Source organism: Lithobates pipiens, unplaced genomic scaffold, assembly GCF_037356315.1.
Source record: "Lithobates pipiens isolate NorthernLeopardFrog02 unplaced genomic scaffold, aLitPip1_a1.2 Scaffold_16, whole genome shotgun sequence".
In the NCBI taxonomy this organism is placed as follows: Eukaryota; Metazoa; Chordata; class Amphibia; order Anura; family Ranidae; genus Lithobates; species Lithobates pipiens.
The window spans coordinates 600,684,015-600,707,156 of NW_027507748.1; the positions used below are offsets into that span (position 1 = coordinate 600,684,015).

General features: G+C 45.9%; 1 protein-coding gene across 3 annotated transcripts in view; it reads left to right on the top strand.

The window, feature by feature from the left end:
* RNF17 (ring finger protein 17) overlaps positions 1–23,142 on the top strand; it is an 881,806-nt gene that overhangs the window by 56,439 nt on the left and 802,225 nt on the right. For all 3 annotated transcript variants that reach the window (XM_077483977.1, XM_077483979.1, XM_077483978.1), the window contains exon 3: positions 11,926–11,999. In XM_077483977.1, coding sequence (XP_077340103.1) covers positions 11,926–11,999 — 74 coding nt within the window. The remainder of the gene's footprint in view (positions 1–11,925; positions 12,000–23,142) is intronic.

The window sequence follows — 23,142 nt, forward strand, 5'->3', positions numbered from 1 at the left end:
AAGTCATTATTTTTAATACTTAGCCATTTTTTTAATCTAGATGAATATATACCATTCTTAACCTGTTGCTGCGTGTCTCGTCTTCCCCACCTCCATGTGCACCTACAAAAAAACATCAGAAAAATTCTGTACCAACCACAACCTAACACTTTACTTAGTAAAATGTACCAACTATCAGTAGGGTGAGCCCGCTTGGTTGCTCCTTGCTCCTCCCGAGCCCTCCCCCCTCCCTGCATATCGCAGATTAGTCAGTCCCTTTCACAGGGACCCGCCTAATTGGAAACAAAGAAAAAAAGAAAAAAAAGAAAAGAAAACACACAACGAACTTAAGTAGTGAGTTTGAGAACTGACCCATACCTCCCCCCACTCCCTCCTGACTTCACTTATTTCTATTTCTTGTTGAGTCTCCTCTTTTCCCTACCTTCATTCCTCCCCCCCTCTTTCCCCGGCTCTTTGCTAAGTTCCCTCTTTCCATCTCCCTATTACCTTCTATATTTCCCCCCCCCAAAAAAGGGGGGGGGGAGACGAGGAGGGGAAAAAAAGTGATCCCGATGGAGTGAAGAGAAGGAGCCCGGCACTAATATATAACAAGCCCCCCCCTCCCCCTCTTATACTAAGATCTTTCGTTAGCCTTTTCCTGTCGCTTGAAACCAAGGCTCAGGTCGTTGCATTGTTGATTTAACATTAGCTATTCTCCAGTCCTGAAAATCAATAAGTGGAAGTTCTAATATTTCCAAGAACTCTTTTAAGTCGTCTCTGGTGCGGAGTACTGCTGTTTTCCCATTCCTTGATGCTATTAAGCGAAAGGGGTACCCCCATCGGTACCTAATATCGGCTGCCTGCAAAGCTTCCAATAATGGTCGGACCATTCTACGCTGCATTAATGTGCGGCAGGATATATCAGGAAACAAGAGGATTTGAGCTCCTTCGTATTCAATTGTAGGGGTGTCTCGTGCAATCCTAATTATTGTTTCTTTTATAGTATACTTATGCAGTTTGCATATCACATCCCTAGGCTTATCTTTGTTCTGAATACCATAAGAGGTGACAAGATGAACTCTATCCATTTCAATAAATTTTGGCGCAGCTGTTCCCATAATTTGACAAAATAACTTTTGAACTACTGTTGGCAAGTCACTACTATGGTATTTTTCAGGTAGTCCTCGTATACGTATATTCTGGCGCCGGTCCCTGTTCTCAAATTCGTCCATTTGGTCTGTATAGTTATTCATTACTTCCTCATGGTATTTAATAGTATCCTGAGCATCTGCTACCGCCTGTGCGATCTCTTCGTGGGTATTTTCAATTCCTTCCACTCTGTTACCTACTGCCACCACCTCCTCAATTCTTCCACTGCTTGCTTGCTTGCACGATTTCTCTACTGTGGCTTTTAATTGTTGAATGTCTGCCTTCGTGGGGAGGGTTTTTATATGCTCTCTAAGGTCCCATTCTAGATTTATACTTTCTGGCTCTGCTCCCCCAGAGACCTTTTTATTTTGTTCTGTCATAGTGAGGTTATCCGGCAATCTCTCTTTTACCGTTTCTTTCCTTGGCGTGTCTCCCTGGGATCCTATGGGGTCCTGGCCTTTCCCCCTCTTTTCTGCTTGCTCTTCCTCAGGTAATTTACCCCCCTTATCGGCTGTATATCGGGTTTCCTCGTCTTCCCTGGCCATTGCTATTTCCTTAGCCGGAGGTCTATGTGGGTCCTGGTCCTGATCTGTTGGGGTGCCTCCCAATGTTGATAGTCTTCTTCCCCCCCCCCCCCATACCACCGTCCCTCCCAATCCTCTTTCGTGCTTCCCGGGGTTTGTATTCCTTCTCTCTGCCTTACCTCCAGGTGATTTCCACTTACTCTCTGCTCTTCCCCACCTGAGGTTTGTAAGCCGCGACCATACCCTATAGGACTCCCGTGTTGTATATGCTCACTGTGATTCAGTGCTAGTGAACCTCTTCCCACCTTCGTATTCCCGCCTACCATCTCCAGGCTCCCACGTCTCCCCTCTTGGTTCCGGGTTGCCGATCGTTCTCCCTTTTGCAGCGTCAGATAAGCTTGTAATACACTGGCCGAGTTCCTGCTTCCACCTGCAGCAGGTTGTAACGCTGCGCGCCTGCGTGTTGTCATCCCTGCTACTCACTCTCCACCGCTCTCTTTTATATTTTTATTTATTTTTATATTAAGGTTCAGTCTTTCTACTACACCAAACTACACATCCGTACTTCTATCGGATCATAGGAAACCCGGTGTGTAGAGGGAACTCCCCGGCTCGCTTCTGCTCACATCCGATCTGCTCACCAGCTTATTTTCATAACCAGGCTATCTCAGCAGCCAAAAGAAAATTCTGACACATAGGTGTATATGGGGGTATGTACCTGGGCTCACATGCAACACGATCCCTGTGAGTCACACCATTAAAGTCCTTGCACCCATATATATATATATATATATATATATATATATATATATATATATATACATATATATACTTATGCAGCCCCACTTTTTAAAACATCTAGGGTAGATCAGGTCAGTCAGCAGAGTTACTGTCCCATAGAAATAATAGTAGTAGACTCACTCTCACCCTCTCTTCTGATGCTCTTCGGGCTGCTCTCAAGGGGTTGCTTCCTCCTCGTCAGTCCGGATAGGCAGGGAGCACAGGGGCCCGCTCCTCCGTCAAAGGCAGAATCCGTATCGAGAGTCCAGCTCATCCCCGTTAGCAGAACAGTCTGCTCTCACACTCGTAGCTCCATACTAGGACGCCTCCCTAAATCTCGCGAGATCCTCGCCTCCTCCCGTTCAACGCGCTGCTTTGGCGCTCTGATGCTTTCTGTGCACCGCCCTGTCTCCGCAGTCTCCGCCAGTCAAGACAGCCGGTACTCCACGCTGACGGGAGGGGAGGAAGGAGCCGGGGGGGGAAGAAGGAAGGTAGGACCGTTCCAGCTTCGCCAAGGGTACCCACAGGCTTGCCGCTAGCCAGTCGCTCAATCATCTGGGGGATAGGAAAAGTAGATCAGGCATCATGCTGAGACTGCTTCCTAGCGAGAGCTGGGGAGATGGCGTCAGTCGTTCATTCACTCACACACTCCTCTCCACCGGAAGTCTGGCATGCTGATGTGGTTTCACATGTTAATGTGACAGGCAATTTCCTCATATTAATCTCATTTACTGCTGATGATATTGTTTACATTAACGAACGGGCCATACGAGGAACGAAGGAGGATTGGGACTGTCACCAGTATACTTGCAGCACTATGTGGCCCTGAGTGGTCTTGTTTTGAGGTGAGAGGCTGGGGGAAATAAAGGGGTGCACAGAGCACTGAAGTGTCCCTTAGTGGTGGAGTGTCACAGCTTTGGTGTTTGTTTTTTTCCTACACTGGATCTCACTGAATGGAGATTGTTTGTTTGGACTTGCACGGCTTTAGTTTACACTTTTTGAATTGCACGTTTGTTCATCAAGATCATATATTTTGCTGTGTTATATGGACTTTTCAGCTTTTTTGTTTATGGACTTTATTTTGAGGATTACACGGATATGATTATTGCACAGCTTTATCTTATGAGTTGTCTATTGCACTTTATGAGATTTGCACTTTAATAATTGTTCACACAGTTACTGTAAGGTGTTGGAGAAGGTGGATCCTCACATTCAGTTTGTCTAAGGGTACAACGGCCACCTGACCTCAAGAAGTTTCTCCATTCCTTTATATGTGCAAAATACCTTCTGGGAAAGTGACTATTATACAGCCGATGAGATATATCCGATGCCTTGCTATACGTGAGAGCTAATGATACAATCAGTGATATGAGATGTGCTTTTAAACCTGGTAAGTGCATAACCTATAGGGATTTGCACAGGAGGTGTGGTGGTGGACTACTGTGAATCTGAACGATCTGCTAGCAACTTTTGCCACTTTTTGACTTGCAGCACTCTATACTGGCAGGATTTGTGCTGAATATGAACTATATGAACTATTATTCAATATACTAATGGACTATATTTTGTGTTTCTGGCATATGAGATACCATTTACGTTTTCAGTTTGAAATTGATTATATATATATATTATAAGGTTTCTTACTGGGTGCAGTTTGATATTTTGTATCACATTTCAAATTTAAACTTATAGTTGGATGTTTAAGTTTTAAAAACAATAAAGCGCTGCTAGGGCCTTAGTGCGGTTCACCATTTGGTGACTGTCTTGGGTTCCATTTTTGAGTTCTTTTTGATTAATATAGCAGCAGCTACAATTTGTTTTACCGTGAGCGCTGAGGGAGTAGGACTTTTAGTTTTCTAATACAGGGCTCGACAAAACCCGGGCGCCAGGTCGCATTGGCGACTAGAAATAGCGACCTCGCGCCTGGGGCAGCACAGCTGGGGGTATCCTGTCTCTGTGGACCCCCCCAGCGTGATCGCGTCGGGCCGTTCCGCCGACGGCCGAAAATTTAGGCCGCGGCTTTGAGGCCTTCTGCGGTCCTATGATTCCTTATGGAATCTGGCGCCCTCTTGTGGTCGCCGTTGGTATGACAAACCAGCAATGTTAATGAAGTTTCCTCTGCCTGTTTTATATTACCTGCCTCTTCTTCCCTTTATTTAGAACCCCCTAAACATTATATATATTTTTTATTCTTAACACCCTAGAGAATAAAATGGTTGTTGCAATACTGTCTGTCACACCGTATTTGTGCAGCGGACTTACAAGCCCACTTTTGTTGGGAAAAATAATTTAGTTAATAAAAAAACAAAACAGTAAAGTTAGCCCAATTATTTTTTATATTGTGAAAGATAATGTTACGCCGAGTAAATTGATACCCAACATGTCACGCTTCAAAATTGCACCCGCTCATGGAATGGCGACAAACTTTTACCCTTTAAAATCTCCATTTTACGACGTTTAAAAAAATTCTACAGGTTGCACGTTTTGAGTTAGAGGAGGTCTGGGGCTAGAATTATTGCTCTCGCTCTACCGATCACGGCGCTACCTCCTATGTGTGGTTCGAACACCGATTTTATATGCGGGCAGGACAGGGCGCGTTTAAAAATTATTATTTTTTCTGCTTATTTTAACTTTTTTTTTTTTTTTTTTTCCACTGTTCTTTTAAAAAAAATGTTGTGTCACTTTTATTCTTATTACAAGGAATGTAAAAATCCCTTGTAATAGAAAAAGCATGACAGGTCCTCTTAAATATGTGATCTGGGGTCAGAGAGACCTCGGATCTCATATTTACACTAAAATGCAATTGGAAAAAAAAATTGTCATTTGAAAAAAATAAATAAAATGTCCCTCTAAGAGCTATGGGCAATGACTTGGAGACGGGGGGGGGCGGCGACGGCGCTGCTATCTTCCCCTCACTCGTCTCCATGTCAGGCCAGGGACAGGTCCGGATCGCCGTCACAGACCTGGCTCCTAGATTCCAAGCAAATTTGTCAACCCCTGTTCTAATATCTTGCTCTTATTTCTTTTTGTATAGTTTGCTTATTTTGCACATATTTATATTGATGCAAGAGGTATGGCCATTCCTGGTCTTTTAACTGCTTAAGGACCGCCTCCTGCACATTTACATCGGCAGAATGGCACACCTGGGCACATCAACGTGCCGTGGGTCGCATGCACGCTGGCACGCTCGCGACCCAGTCCCAAGCTCTGTGGCCGCGGGACCCGATCGCCGCTGGTGTCTCGCGATCGGGTCACAGAGCTGAAGAACGGGGAGAGATGAGTGTAAACAAACCTCTCCCCGTGCTTCCTAGTGTGGCTGCCACTGATCGTCTGTTCCCTGTTATAGGGAAAGACTATCAGTGACTTCACATGACAAGGCACCAACAGTAAAAAAAACACGTCACACTTAACCCCTCCCCGCCCCCTAGTGGTTAATTCCTTCACTGCCCGTGTCATTTACACAGGAATCAGTGCATTTAAATAGCACTGACTGCTGTATAAATGACAATGGTCCCAAAAATGTGTGTCAAAAATGTCCGATGTGCCCCTCATAATGTCTCAGTCACAATAAAAATCGCTGATTGCCACCATTACTAGTAAAAAAAAAAAATGCTATAAAACTATCCCCTAATTTTGTAAACGCTATAACTTTTGCGCAAAGCAATCTATAATCACTAATTGCGTTTTTTTTTTTTAACAAAAATATGTAAAAGAATGTGTATCAGCCTAAACCTAAGGAAAAAGTTTTTTTAAATTTTTTTTTTGAGGATATTATAGCAAAAATATAGCATTTTTTCGCTCTATTTTTGTGTATAGTGCAAAAAATAAAAACCGCAGAAGTGATCAAATACAACTAAAAAAAAGCTCTATTTGTGGGGAAAAAAGGACACCAATTTTGTTTGGGAGCCATGTCGCACGACTGCGCAATTGCCAGTTAAAGCGACGCAGTGCTGACTCGCAAAAAGGGGGCTAGTCCTTTGGCTGCATATTGGTCCGGGGCTTAAGTGGTTAATGACTTTAGTTTCTGTGAATGAAAGCCGTCTAGATAAACAGAGCCACCCCCCCTTCTTTTTTTTTTTTTTCTTTTCTTCGAGGCATTGGCAAGTAGGATAACTTTTATGAATGTACTAGGGATGCACCGAAATTTCAGCCACCGAAACATATCGGCCGAAAATGGCCTTTTCGGCAAAAAGCCGATAGAATTCCTGCCGATACTGGTGCCGAAAATGGGGCGGGGACTGGGCGTGGCCCCGCCCCCTCCCCTGGTGCCACTGAGGGGGGCTTCCTATATCGTAGAAAAGATGAGAGCCGCCACCTGTTTCATTTCAGCTTTAATTTCAATAGCTGTGTTCCCTGCTGCGCGCTGTCCCATACAGCCCCTCCCCCTTGTCCGTGCACTTTGATAGACAGATCACTTGTCCCAGGATTGGACTTGTGATCTGTCTATCAAAGTGCCTGGACAAGGAGGAGGGGCTGTATGTGATGGCGCACAGCAGGGAACTAGGGCTGCAACTAACGATTATTTCCATAATCGATTAATCGGCCGATTATTTTTTCGATTAATCGGATAAATCGTATTAAAAAAAACCCGCACAATATGAAAAATAAACGCACAATGTAAAAATGAATCAATTATCAAATGTTGATCTATAAATAATACCACGTGATGAATATATATCTGAGTGCACAATGACTAAATAAAAAAGCCAATACTATTAAAAAAAATATATATATGAAAGAACGCTTGTCACAATTGAATTTAAATTGTGCAGATACAATAATGCAAATATTAGTCCTCTAATTAACAAGATTTGCACTTTGCACAGATTTTACAAAAACACACCCACTAATTTCATTTTAATTTTTGTATATTTTACATTTCCTGGGGTTATAAAACATCAGAGTAGAGCGCTTTTACTACCTGTATTTATAACATTGGTATACTGTTCCAACTTTTTGTTGCGAGCCTGGGGTAGTGGCAGCCCTCTTATATCCACCGTTCTTTTTGCAGCTTATCCATAGCGCAAACCCCCTTTTTTTTCTGTTATTATCTGTCCGTCTCCGCCCACTTCAGTCCATACTTTTTCTCTGCCGCTAAAGAAATATCCTGCGCATGCGCTGTTAATAGCATTGAAGTGGCGCATGCGCGGTAAAGGGCCGCCGTCAGCTGTTTCAGTGATGGTGTAGTGTCATATTTTGCTGCCTATCACAGAATGCTACGGACGTGACGTTGCCGCCAGAAATTGCGTACTGCGCATAGCGTTCCAAACACTCGCGCCGTGCGTTCCAACATAGTTTCGGCAATACGTTTCAGCGAAACCATCACATAATGTTACGGAAGTGACGTTACAGACAACACAAACACTGAGCCGTGCGTTACAAAACAAATACTTCCCTTGTTACCTAGTATCATTATTTACCAACCATGCTGAGCTACGTGCCGTGTTAGGTTCTGCATTGTTGGGACTTGTAGTGCCTATCCTGAGCTACCTGCTTCAATGTTCAGTGTCCTCATCCTTATCCCTGTGCTTCAATGTTCAGTGTCCTCATCCCTATCCCCGGGCTTCAATGTTCAGTGTCCTGATCCTTATCCCTGTGCTTCAATGTTCAGTGTCCTTATCTCTATCCCCTGGCTTCATTGTTCAGGGTCCTCATCCTTATCCCTGGGCTTCAATGTTCAGTGCCCTCATCCTTATCCCCCTGCTTCAATGTTCAGTGTCCTCATCCCTATCCCCGGGCTTCAATGTTCAGTGTCCTCATCCTTATCCCCCTGCTTCGATGAGGACACTGAACATTGAAGCCCGGGGATAGGATTGAGGACACTGAACATTGAAGCCCGGGGATAGGGATGAGGACACTGAACATTGAAGCCCGGGGATAGGGATGAGGACACTGAACATTGAAGCCCGGGGATAGGGATGAGGACACTGAACATTGAAGCCCGGGGATTAGGGATGAGGACACTGAACATTGAAGCAGGGGGATTAGGGATGAGGACACTGAACATTGAAGCACAGTGATAAGGATGAGGACACTGAACATTGAAGCATGTAGCTCAGGATAGGCACTACAAGTCCCAGCAATGCAGAACCTAACACAGCACGTAGCTCAGCATGGTTGGTAAATAATGATACTAGGTAACAAGGGAAGTATTAGTGTTGTAACGCACGGCCCAGTGTTTGTGTTGTCTGTAACGTCGCTTCCGTAACATTATGTGATGGTTTCGCTGAACAGTATTGCCGAAACTATGTTGGAACGCTATGCGCATGCGCAGTACGCAATTTCTGGCGGCAACCTCACTTCCGTAGCATTCTGTGATAGGCAGCAAAATATGACACAACGGAGCCGCACCGGAAGTGACGGGGTTACAATTTACAACACCGCCGCCGGTTGTGCCAAGATGGCCGCCAGCTCCGGAGCTAGGCCGAAGCCACGGCCTTTCCTAAGGCCGCAACCACGGACCGCTCCGCGGATCGCATGGTGCGGACCAACTAATCGATAATGAAAATCGTTGACAACGATTTTCATTATCGATTATTATCGATGATGTCGATTAATCATTTCAGCCCTACAGGGCACATACAGTTATTGAAATTAAAACTGTGATGTTCCCTGTGCTGTAATCAATCAGGCAGCGGCGGCTCTCCTCCCTTCACAGGCTGCAACAGGGACACTGGCTGCATCTGACAAACACTGGTGAGGCTGCATTGATCTCTTGTATCATGTCCGCAGTCTGACCATGTCTGCAATGAAGTCTGTCATAAAGGTCTTTGGCTGCAAAATGAAAATCTGTGCAGTTTCTACTAAATCGTAAAAACAGACTATAGGGGATGCTGTATGGTAGAGGCTGGGGGTGTGCACTGGTAGCGTGGAGTATGGTATTGCCAGCATAGGGCTTACGATACAAGGATGAATGTAAGATTCCATCATTGTCGACATTGATTTGAAAATCCAAAAAATGTATCTTGGACTGACTACATTCCATCGTAAAATTAAAGTTATAAGCATTTGATGACCAGTAGGTCCATCAGCTGTGAGTTCATCCCGATTGCCTACCTGTACCAGCGATGCGATGACATGCTGAAGTCATTCTGATAGTCATTAGCAAAAAGTCCCCAGGTTGGCATAGGGGGTGGCACACTTGGTCCCCATAGCCACCTCCTCTGCCTTGAGAAAGTGGGAGGAACCAAATAAATAAATTTCTGGTTGGGATGAACTCCAATTTCATTTTTCAATTTCCAACTGTACTTCTGTCTCGAGCTGATTCATGGTTTCTGACAGTTTCACCCAAGAGATGAAGTCCTGCTTTAAGTACTCCTCCCTTGCCACATTTGGAATGTCCACTCTCTCCAAGTGGTGTGCGTTGGTCCCGGCATAAAGGAGTATGATTGCAGTCCTCTATAAATGAAGTTAAGGAGATCCATTAAGGATCCCAAGAAACTCTGCCTCCAGACAAGTGTAGCCGCGTTTTAGATCTGGAGCTTTGAAACCACCTGAGAACAAGATCGCCACCCAAAATATATTATGTTAACCATTTTGTAGATGATATAACTTTAGCGCAAACCAATCAAATGCTTATTGCGATATTTTTTGTAAAAATCGGCCTAAACTGAGGAAGAAAGGGTGTTTTATTTATTTATTTTTTGGGGGATATTTATTATAGCAAAAAGTAAAAAAATGCTTTTTTCCCCCCAAAATTGTCGTTTTTTTTTTTTATTTATAGCGCAAAAAATAAAAAAGCTCTAGTTGTGGGGGAAAAAAAGGACATCGCTTTGTTTGGGAGCCACGCCATACGATGGCGCAATTGTCAGTTAAAGCGACGCAGTGCCGAATCGCAAAAAGTGTTCTGGTCTTTGGCTAGCAAAATGGTCCGGGGCTTAAGTGGTTAATATAATTATCTTCGTTCTGCGAAAAAATACGTTTTGAAAAGGCTCACTATGCCTCTTAGAAAATACCTTGGTGTGCTTGCTTTCTAAAATCTAGAGCTGAAACAACTAATCGATTAATTGATTATGAAATTAATCAGCCAGTAACATAATTGGGTTAAAAAAACTAAAATGAGCCCTTTTATAGTACAAAAATATCACTACTGTAAATATTACTTTCACTGTTCTACAATAAAAAAATGAACCCCTTCCAGTAGCGATTATCTCCTTTTATAATACAAAAAAAAGGGCTAATTGTAGTCTTTTTAACCCCATTATGTTACTAAACGTCTTCAGATCTGGTTCACATCTATGTGTTGGTGCTTTTTGTAGAAACGCACTACAGTTCATTTACATGGTTTCCTATGGGACATGTTCATATAAGTGCTTTTATCAGCTGCTGCATATTTGGAAAGGGTCGGGGACTTTTAATGCAAAACTGCTTTTTTGGTTCAATATACTTCAATGGAGAAGCTGCAGAAAAGAATGTAATGTGTTTTTGCAGCAATTTGTGTTTTTTAATCAGCCCAAAAAAATGCAAAAAAAGCATATTGCAGTAAAATCGCGTGCGCAAAAATCAAAATGCACAGCAAAAAGCACTGCGGAACAGATCAAAAGCAAAAACTGCATAGATGTGCACCGAGCCTTATGCTGGCCTCACGGATCAATTTTCTGGTGAGAATATCAAGATAAAAAAATCTTTGTACATTCACTGAATGAAAGAATTCTATTTCCAAATTTTCCCGTCACTGTGGTTGAAAATGAACGTCAATTTGACCGACCTTTTTTATTTATTTATTTTTTAAGGTTGTTGGCCGATTTGTTTTGATCAGTTAACGAATCGATTATGAAAATAATCGTTGCAGCCCTACTAAAATCCATTATGTGGGTATTTCCACTGTCCTGGTGCTCAAAAAAAAATGGTATTTCATTCAGGAAATTTAGATTTGTATTTAATGCTCCTTGAAAATCTAACGGTCTTTCTTGGATTTTGGGCCCCCCTTATGCAACTAGGCTGTGAGTCTCACACGTGGTACCCCCATACTTAGAATTGCACCCCAAAACAGATTCTGCTATGCCTCCTAAAGTATGTCTGTACTGTGTGTATGAGTACTTGATAAAATGGCAACTTTGTGAAAAAATAAATTCTTAAATTTTCTCAAATTGTGACAAGACATTCAGTAAACTCGCTATGCCTTTTACTAAATACCTTGGATTATCTAATTTCCAAAAAAGTCATTTGGGGGGTATTTGTACCTATCATTTTTAGACTAATATGCTACAATTTAGGTTATATTTAACTAAAGACATCTAGCAGAATACATTTTGTCCTAAATTTATGAAGATAGATTATTTGCAAAATGTTATAACGTATGTGGTGTATTTTATTTTTTATTTTTTTTTCTTTGTTAAATATTCTTTGGTTTACACTTGTCAGATATTTGCAATGTCAATACCTTACAGTAAAATACTATGTGCAGTGTATATCTATTAAGGGAACTTAAGGGAACTTCCTGACAAAACGTAAACGATCTCAATCTTAAAATCTTTTTCTTTTAAAAAATCAGTATTGTGGAAATGAAGACACTGAAATTTTAAGCGGCCTTGAAGATCTTTCTGTTGAAAGAGACATTCCTGTAAAGTAAGTGTTTCGTTCTTTTGGCATTACAAATTAATCTATCAACTAATTTATCAAAATAGGTGTCAACTAATATCATAATTGCTTAATTGGCCAGCCGATTAGTTGGCCTGCCTACATAATGCATTATTTGTTTTACATTATCAGAAAATACAGTGCACCATCCATACCTGTCAGTAAGTGCCTGAACTTGTGAATGTGTGAGGAGCAATGCCTCGGGGGACATGTAGTCTTGGGTAGGAAGTGAGTGGTTCTAAAGGCAGGAGTGGTTTTTTTTTTTTTTTTTTTTTTTTTTTACCTTGCTATAGGGGCACTCTATACTATACTTTGCAGCTTGCTATAGGGGGCATTCTGAGGGCAGGAGGAGCCAGAATCGTCAGTGGGGAACCCCAGAAGAGGAGAATCAGGGGCGCTCTGTGCAAAACCATTACACACAGCAGGTAAGTATAACTTGTTTGTTTTAAAAATAAATAAATAAATTATAAAATACTTTAAAGACTGTGCAGGGAAGATCGGCATCTGAACCCAGAGAAGGTAGAGGCTGATAGACTGGAGGTAATATAAGGCATTATAATAACATTTAAAGTAAACTTTTACCAGTATTGTGCATTATAATTAAAATATATTAATGAAAAAGTCTCCAGATTTTAGTACTACTTGAATATAAAAGATTTATTTCTCTTATATTCACCGACCGACACTGCTCCTCTCTGTCACAAATGGGTTGTTAGCCTTATCACTAGGAGAATACTAGGCATAGTTGTAACACAACACTCAGAACTCTTAGTTCCGTCCAGGGGGGTGGTCCATCAGGCTACAAAGCCCCACCCTGCAAAGAAGCCTCAGTACGTCAACTAGCAGTAAAGCTAAAAGGAGGGGTGGGTGCTGTGTCAGTCGGTGAATTACAGAGAAAAGGATTTTAAGTTGAGTACAAAAAAAAATCCTATTCTCTTATATTCACCGACCCACACAGCTCCTCTCTGTAACAAATGGGACGTCCCCAAGCAGCGCCAAAGTGAGGGGTGGGAAAAACAGCATAAAACCTTCATCCACCATGGCAAGTGCAAACTATTGAAACTATACCCACAAAAAAACGCGTGGAAAACCACCACAAAAAAGGGTATCCTCAACAGGAGTGATCCCAAAGACCGCAGCCAACTGTGGAAGTAATGCAACAGTGCATTAACATAACAGTACTGCGTTTTTATCGAAAAAACAGGAAAAAAAAATCCATTGCATATTCAATTGCAACTACACGACCGCCTGCAAAACTTTGTGGCCAAAACAGGCATCAGCCGATGCACTGACGTCTACCTTGGAGAACTTGGTAAACGTGTGGACAGATGACCAGGTCGCCACTTTACACACCTGAGCGACCGACGCTTGGTGCCGGAAAGGCCCAAGACATTCCGATTGCCCTTGTGGAGTGGGCCGTGACCGGAAAGGGGGGCACCTGCCCCTTCAAGGCGTCGGCTTGTACTACAATCTGATCCACCTGGAAATGATGGCTGAGGAGACTGACATGCCTTTGTTTCGGTGGCTGGTCCAAAAACAGTAATTCTGACTTCCGAAAAGGAGCCGTGGCAGACAAATACACCTTCAGAGCCCTTACCATGTCAAGAGCGTGAAGGGCCACCTCTTTAGGGTGTTCCTGCTTAGGACACAGATGGTTATACAATGTCCTCATTTATATGAAAAGCCGAGACCACTTTCGGTAGAAAAGACGGTTGTGGACGTAACACCACTTTATTCCTGTGGCTAACCAGATAGGGTGAATTGCAGGACAAGACCGCCAGTTCCGAAACCCTCCTAACCAATGTGATGGCCACTAGAAAGACCACTTTCTGGGAAAAGGTCAATAGGGGAATCTCCCTGATGTTTTCAAACTGTGTTTTTTGAAGCGCCGACAACACCAGGTTCAAATCCCATGGGGGTAATGGTGGATGCACCGGAGGGACTGAACGAAGGTAATCACTAAGGAGTACGCTGCCAGGGGTCATTTTGAAAAAAGACAGCTAAGGCTGAAATTTGCCCTTTGATGGTGCGCTCAATGCCAATCTCTGGTCTACTCCTTGCTGGAGAAACAGCAGGATCCTAGATATGGAAAGAGCGCAGATGCCAGCCTTTCTCCTCGCACATGGAGATGTAGGCTTCCAGGTACAATGGTATATCTTCCGAGAAGATTTTGGTGCTCTCAGCATAGTTGGAATCACTGAGTCCGACAGGCCCCGATTCCTCAACACCTGGCTCTCAATGGCCATGCTGTTAAAGTCAGCGATGGCAAAGCAGGATGGAGAATCGGACCTTGAGACAGAAGGTGCTCTTGCAACGGCAGTCACCAGGGAGTGTCTGCTACCAGATGCACCAGGTCTGCGTACCAAGGATGCTGAGGCCAATCTGGAGCAACCGGTATCACTGGGATCCCCTCGGCTTCCACTCTGCGAAGCAGATGTGGCAACAGTTTCAGTGGAGGAAAGGCATAGATCAGCTGGTACTGATCCCACGGAGCCACCAGCATGTCTGACGCGTCGGCCCACGGATCTCTTGTCCTGGACATGAATCTTGCCACCTTCTGATTGATACAGGAGGCCAGTAGATCTACATCTGGTGGGCCCCACTTCAGGCACAGCAACCTGAATATCTCCGGATGCAATGACCTTTCTCCTGGGTCCAGCATCTGTCGACTCAGTCCGCCTGCCAGTTCTCCACTCACGGGATGTAAACAGCCGACAGGGCTGGTACCTGTCGCTCTGCCCACCGAATTATGTGAGCGACCTTCCGTGCAGTGGCTGAGCTTCTTGTTCCCCCTTGATGATTTACGTATGCCACAGCCATGGCGTTGTCTGACTGTATCCTGATCGGATGCCCTTGAAGTGTCATCGACCATGTGTAGAGGCACAGCCTGATCGCTCTCAATTCGAGCAGATTGATCGGCAACTTGGATTCTTCCGTCGACCAGAAGCCCTGAGCCGACTGAACCCCCATCACTCCACCCCAGCCGGATAGACTGGCGTCCGTTGTGATCGCCGTCCATTTCAGTCTCTGTCTGACTGGCTCACCTGGATCTGTCGATCCAGGGACAACTGAGATTTGTCCCATTTTGTCAATCTCCCTCTGCAGGACTCTGGTGTGGAACTGGGCATAACGTACTGCCTCGAAGGAGGCTACCATGAGCCCCAGTACTCGCATGCAAAAGCGGAGCGACGACCACCTGCGGTTCATCTGCAGTTTTACTGTGTATCTGAGAGTCTAAAATTTGTCTGAATGGAGAAAAACTCTTGCTTCCCTGGAGTCCAGCAGCAAGCCTAGGTACTCCAGACGCTGGTTCGGCACAATCGCCAACTTTTTGAGGTTCAACAACCACCCAAATTCTTGCAGGGTCTGCATGGTGATCGCCACATCCTCTAATTCTGAGGCGGAAGATGCCCTTAGGAAGAGATCGTCTAGGTATCCCATGATCGCACGTTGTTGCAGCAACGCCAAAACGTGAGACAGTACCTTGGTACAGACTCGGGGTGGCTGATGCCAGACCAAAAGGAAGAGCCACAAACTGGTAGTGGGCTTCCCCGACTGCAAATCACAGAAACTTGATGCCAAAGGCATATGGGTATGTGAAGGTACGCATCCTGGATGTCTAAGGACGCCAGGGAGTCCCCTTGATGGAGTGCAACGACTGAGCGAACTGATTCCATTCTGAACCTCTGCAGTTTCAGAAAGTGAGGGCTTTTAGGTCCAAGATTGGATGTACCCCTTCCTTCTTGGGAACCACAAACAGATTTGAGTAGAATACCTGGAAGCGTTCCGAGTCCGGAACAGGTACAATCACCCCGCGATTCAGCAAATCCCTTACTGCCCCCAACAGGGCCTCTCGGCGAACCGGGGATATGGGTATGCTGGAGGGGAAGAATCTGTTTGGCCAAGAGAGAAATTCTATCTTGTAGCCTGTGGAAATCAGATCGCAGACCCATTGGTTGGATAACCGCGAGGACCACTGGGCTGCAAACTCCCGAAGGCGGAAGAGACATGGGTGGGGGCAAACCTTCATTCGGTAGCACTTTTATTCGCAGGCTTGTTAGGCTTGCGGTTCCCGGGACGTTTTTGACCGTCCGTGGGTGTCCTGTCGGGCTGGGGACGTTTTGTCGAAGCTCCGGGCGGACGAAAAAGCAGTTTGTGAGCGTAAAAAGAGGGCTCTTGCCTACGGCGTGGCTCCTTTAGCCTTCCTGGCTTGTGGGAGTAGGGTACTTTTACCACCGGTGGCATTTTTAATAATGTCATCTAATGAGGCTCCAAAGAGCTGGTCGCCAAGGAAGGGAAGAGCTGTCGGGGCTTTTTTGGATGCCTGGTCAGCAGACCAGCATTTTATCCAAATTAAGCGCCTCAGCACCACAGCTGACACTGAAGCCCTGGATAAAAGAGGGAGAGTATCCAGGGCCACGTCAGACGTACTTAAAGCGGGGTTCCACCCTAAAGTGGAACTTCCGCTGATCGTAACCCCCCCCCCCCCCCCCGGTGTCACAATTGGCACCTTACAGGGGGGAGGGGGGTGGAGATACCTGTCAGACAGGTATTTACACCCACTTCCGGGCATAGACTCCCATGGGAGTCTGTCATTTCCTGTCCTGCCGCGCTGTCTACTGGGACACACACGGGTCCCAGTGACAGCGCGGACAATTCCTATTGCGCCGTGCGACTCGCGCATGCGCAGTAGGGAACCGGGAAGTGAAGTCGATGCGCTTCACTTCCTGATTCCCTCAGCTAGAATGGTGGCGGCAGCAGCAGCCGAGAGCCGATCGATCGGCCTCGGCTGCCGGCATCGCTGGAACCCGGGACAGGTGAGTGTCCATTTATTAAAAGTCAGCAGCTGTAGTATTTATAGCTGCTGGCTTTTAATATTATTATTTTTTTTTTTTTTTTAGGTGGAATCCCTCTTTAAGGCCTTGCACTAGTTGGTCAGCTAGTTCCACGCAGACAAGGGAAGCCCGTTGCTCTCCCAGTTTGCGGTGCAAAAGTTTTGCCCACTCGGGGTCAGTGACACAAGTGCGGATGCCAGTACAGGTCGCACTGCAGACCCCACAACCGTAAACAAGGAACGAGCCACTGCCTCGGCCTTCCTGTCCGTGGGATCCTTGAATGCTAGAGTCCCCTCAACCGGGATCGTGGTTACTTTATTTAACCTTGATATTGGGGAGTCCACAACCAGAGGAGCCGACTAGATTTTGAGAAGGCTTTCCTCAAAGGGGTAACTCGCTGCCATGTATTTGGGGAACGAAAAGGTCTGTTGCAGGCGACCCCATTCCTTGTAAATAAACTTGTCAAAATAAGTCTGATATGGGAACACCTTGGGGGAATGTGCTGGCTTGCGGGACCCAAAAGGGACCGGTACATCAGCAGAGGGATACACTGGCTGCGGAATCTTCAGGGTATTATGCACAGCTGTGATAAGTGCTCCAACAAGCGCTTTGTCGCCCCCGGACGGGGCCTCATCCTCACTATCCGAACGGTCCTGGACAGCGTCGTCTGACAAGACAGAGCAGGGGTCACCAGCCTCAGCAGGACCCGAGTCTGCGTCTGGGGGGCAGGGGCCGCTTTTTGGCACCTTTCTTACCATGCACCGCCTCCCATCTTAGCAACAAATTGAGGACCGCCGTCAGGGTATCTATCGGGACTGTGCAGTCCGCAGGTGACCTGGTGGCTATTGTCTGGATTTCGGGGGAAGAAACGCCAGTTTCTGAAGCCATGCTGACCTTGCCCTGTCTGCCACCCGACTGGGACTTAGGACAGTGACAGTCCCACCCTCCTTGCTGCCGCCGACTGAGAGGCTCTAACCTGCCGGACTCGCCACCCTGAGGAGTTCTGTGCTGTTCACAGCAGTTCCTGTAGACCCCTAGTGCTCCCTGGTGCAGAGGAATCCAAACTGTGTCGGTGGCAGTCTATCACAACGATCGTTAAAACGATCTGAAGAAATGTGCTCAGACCACCTAACACTGCCGCCCAGCGTCCAGTAAAACAGACAGGAAGCTGAAAGCACATATAGCTGCTTGCAGGAGAACACTGAACACTAAAACGGGCTCAGGCTTCTAGAAAGTGACCACCAGTGTCCTGAATAGGGAAGCACTGAGAAAATGGCCGCTTGAAGCCCAGAAGATGTGCTGCCCTTGCCCACACCTAAAATGGCCGCCAGCCAGCTTCCATGAGGGACAGAGACATGGCAGAGACACAGCGCTGCTCCAAAGACACAGCCAGACCCTCACGGGCACCTCCCAGGAGCAAATACACAGGATCCAGGCACCACCAACCAGCCAGTATCCCAGGTGAGAGCCCTCAGGGATCTTACACACCGCTCAGTACCACATGCAGCAGCACCCCCCCCCCCCCCCCCCCCCGGGAAGAAAGAGGGAAGATGGAGACAGGGGAGAGAAGAGAAGGAGGTGAGTGACCCCCGAATCGACCTCCCAGGGAATGCCCAGCTTGCCAACCCCACCGGGGCAGGGAGAGCTGTACTTACCAGTCATGAAGCTGGGAGACATTCCATTGTAGATCTGCACCTGATCGGTACAGGGTAGCTACTGGCCTTCGGCATACTGTGACAGACATCCGTGGCCCAGTCATATGTATGCCCTGGAGCATAAAAGGTCACCGACCACCAATGGAGCTGAGGTATGTCATGGCCTGCCGAGCCATAGCTGTGACCTGCACATGCTCGATTGCCAGACTGGGGAGACTACAAGGATAAGGGTATCCAGCCTTTCACCCAGCCGGCTGTTCATAGATCACAGGATCATTCATCTTGCGCAACAATCCAAGCTTCTGCGTAAAAAAAAAAAAACACGGACCGATGGGCCCGCCGGGTTCCTAGGTCCTTCTCCGTTACTAGGCAAAGAAAAACTGAGGCTGCTTTGCAGGGTGGGGGATTGTAGCCTAAGGGACCACCCCCCTGGGTGGATCTAAGAGTTCTGAGTGTTGTGTTCTTGCTAGGAGAATTCTAGGCATAGTTGTAAGGCTAACATCCCATTTGTTACAGAGAGGCGCTGTGTCGGTCGGTGAATTACAGAGAAAAGGCTTTCACGGTGAGTAGAAAAAAATCCTATTATCTCCCTTCTACCCTTCATATAGCTTCATGTCTGACTCCTAGTTATAATGTCCATATACCCTACTTCTGAGTGTATGTACTATTACTTTCACTGTTTCACAGTATAAAAGAACCTCTTAAATAGCAATTCTGCTCTTTTTGTACTATAAAGGGCTAATTTACTTTTTTTTTATTCTTTGAGGACAGGTGGTACAGAAGTATGCTGCTGCTACTAACTAAACGTCTAAGGCCTGGTTCACACCTATACGTTTTTTTTTTTTGCATAAACTCACTACAGTTCATTTAACATGGTTTCCTAGGGGAGACATTTCCATTTCAGCCACTGCCTATTTGGAAAAGGTCAAGGACTTTTTTTCAAATGCAAAACCGTTTTTTGTGGTTCAATAGACTTCAATGGAGAAGCTGCAAAAAGCATGTAGTGCATTTTTTGCAGCAATTTGCGTATTTTTTTTTTTTTATCTGCCAAACAAATTGGCCAAAAAGAATGCAAAATGCAAATCACAGCAAAATCTTGTGTAAAGAAATGCAAAACGCACAGCAAAAAACACTGCATAAATGGATGAAAAGCAAACTGCATAGATGTTAACCGAGCCTTATGCTGGTCATACATGTGTCGGACGAGACTATTCATTCTTACATTCGCTGAATAAAAATGTAATTTGAATATTTCACTTGCTTTTAACATTCAGTTTTAAAACTAAAACTTTTTGGCCAGCTCAGTAGATTGCTTTAAGAAAGGCCTGGATACTTTCTTGAATGTACATAATATAACTGGGTACTAACATAGGTAAAGTTGATCCAGGGAAAATCCGATTGCCTCTTGGGGGATCAGGAAGGAATTTTTTTCCCCTGCTGTAGCAAATTGGAGCATGCTCTGGGCTTTTTTTTTCGCCTTCCTCTGGATCAATTGTGGGCATAAAATTGGGTATTTGGATTGTACGATTATTTTTTATTTTATTTATTTGTTTTTAAGGTTGAACTGGATGGACTTGTGTCTTTTTTCAACCTAACTATGTAACTAATGTAATTTCTGAACGAAAACCACATACACTGTCTGAAAATTCTCATGACCATGAGGTTTCCTCTTCTGGTGGTCAAAAAGAACGTTGATTTGATGTTTTTGATTTCAAATAACGATTAGAAAATCAAATGAATGTTCTTAACCGCTTCCCACCCGGCCACTGCATAAGTACGGCTAGGTGGGCGCTTTCCTGAGTGGACGTTCAGGAACGTCCCTCAGAAGTGGGATCGCGTGCACACGTTCCCGCGCAGCGGTGCAATCCCGATGCACTCGTGTCACCCGGACACATCACATCTTAGATCGGCAGGAGAGCTCTGTGATTGGCCCTCCTGATCACATGGTGACCGTGATTGGACACATAAACAGCCGGTTGCTAGGCGATCGGCCCTCCTCTCCTCACACAGAAGTTGTAGCTGAGGAGAGCGGATCTCTGCAGCCGGTTGGTGATCAGTGAGTATGAGCTTTTTTTTTTTTTTCCCCCCTCACTGATCATCACTGGTCTAGTGTAACCACACATGTAAAACACACAAAGTAAAGACCCATGTCCCTAAAATGCATGTCCCCACATAGTAATGATCCCCAACACACGTCCCCCACATATATAACAGTAAGATCGCATTTCCCAATGATCATTTGCACACATGTCCGTGATCATTTGCGCACATCTGTACATGATCATTTGCGTACATGTGTCTGTGATCACACAAACCAATTATACACTTAACGGCATTTTTTTTTTACCAAAAACATGTAGCGGAATACATTTTGGCTTAAATTTATGACAAAATTTGATTTTATTGGATTTCTTTTAAAATGGAATAATGAAATTGTTTCTCTTTCGTTCACAGACTGACACAGCTCCATTATTCTTGACCATAGGGTTGTTACGCCAGCTTCAGGAGAGGACTAGGCAGAACATGTTATACATGTGAAATAAAAACAGAACTTTATAGTTCCGCCCAGGGGGCAGTCCCTCCTGTAACAACCCCTCAGCCTGCTTCCTGCAGCTTCAGTTTTTTTTTTCTGCCTAGTGAAGGAGATGGACCTAGGAACCCTGCGGGACCGTCGGTCCTGGGATTTTTTTTTTGCAGAAGTTTTGCCTTTTGCACAAGATTTTTGGATCCTGTGATCTATCAACAGCCAGCTGAGTGACAGGCTGGATACCCTTATCCTTGTAGTCTCCCCAGCCTGGCCATCGAGCGTATGCTGGGTTGGCCACAACATGCCCCTCAGGCTCCAGGGGCGGCCGGTAAGCGCAACGCTCCAGGGCACACACATGACCGGGCTACTGATGTCTGTCACAGTGTGTCCTGGCCAGCAGCCACCCTGTACTCAGCAGCCACCCTGTACTCTTCAGGAGTGGGTCTGTGATGGGATGTCCCTAGCTCGTCTGGATGGCAAGTACAGCTCTCCCTGCCTCGGCGGGATTGAGCAGCTGGGCATTCTCTGGAAGGTTGATTTGGGGGTTCCTCTCCTCCCTCTCTTCTCTCCCTGTCCTTATCTGCCCTCCCTCAGGTTCTTTGGAGCCTCCTTGGATGGCATCATTAAGAATGCCTCGTGGGAAAGAATACCTTACTCCTGCAGACCAGGAAGACTAAGGAGCCATGCTGCAGGCAAGGGCCCTCATTTTCAGCTCAAGAGGCTTTTTAGTCCGCCCGGGGCTTCGGCTAAACGCACCCAGCTCGAAAGGACGACCTCTGAGGGACAAAAGCATCCCTGGAACCGTAAGCCTGCGAGCAAAAGTGCTACCGCATGAAGATTTGCCCCTGCCCATCTCTCGAGTGGGGGGGTCGCCTTTGGAAGTTTGCAGCCCGGTGGGCTTTTCGGCTGTCCGTCCAATGGGTCTGCAAACTGATTTCCTCTAGTTACAAGATAGTTCCATCTCTTGGCCACCAAACAGATTCTTCCCTTCCAGCATACCCGTACTCGAGGCTCGCCAGGAGGCCCTAATGGGGGCGGTAAGGGACCTGCTAAATCGTGGGGTGATGGTGCCTGTTCTGGAGTCGGAAAGGTTCCAGGGGTTCTATTCCAATCTGTAGTCCCCCAAACAGGAAGGGGTACATCCAATCTTCTACCTAATGGAATCGGTTCGGTTAGTGGTCGCTGATCTCCATCAAGGGGACTCCCTGGTGTCTTTGGACATCCAGGATGTGTACCTGCACATACCCATATGCCTCCGGCATCAGAGGTTTCTGTGATTTGCAGTTTGGGAAGCCCACTACCTGTTTGGCTCTCCCCATTGGCTTGGCATCAGCTTCCCGAATCTCTACCAAAGTATTGGCTCCAATTTTGGCATTGTTGTGACAACGCAGGATCGCGATCGTGGGCTACCTAGATGATCTCCTCCTGAGAGAATCTTCCACCTCACAATTGGAGGAGGATGTGGCGATCACCATGCAGACCCTGCAGGTTTTGGGTGGCTGTTGAACCTAAGGAAGTCGGTGCTTTTATACCTAGGCCTATTGCTGGACTCCATGGAAGTGAGTGTTTCTCTCTTCAGACAAACTGCAGACTCTGAGTCACGGTAAAACTATTTGTGAACCGCAGGTTGTCATCGCTACGCTCTTGCATGCGAGTCCTGGGGTTCATAGTGGCTTCCTTTGAGGCAGTGCCGTATGCCCAGTTTCATACCAGAGTCTTGCAGAAGGAGATCTTGACAAAATGGGACAAATTCCTTTATACCTGGATTAGCAGATTTGGGTGAGCCAGTCAGTCAGGGACTTCGGTTCGGGAAGTCGTTCCTACCCCTACATTGGACAGTGATCACAATGTACGCCAGCCTGACAGGCTGGGGTGGAGTACTGGGAGTACAGTCGACCCCAGGACCTCTGGTTAAGGAAGGAAACCAAGTTGCCAATCCATGTGCTTGAACTTTGAACGATCAGGCTATGCCTCTCCACATGGTCGATGTGACTTCGAGGGAGCGTCTGATCAGGATCCAGTTAGACAACGCCATGACGGTGGCATATTTCAACCATCAAGGAGGAACAAGAAGCTGAGCTGCATGCACAGGAGGTTGTTCACATTCTTCAGTA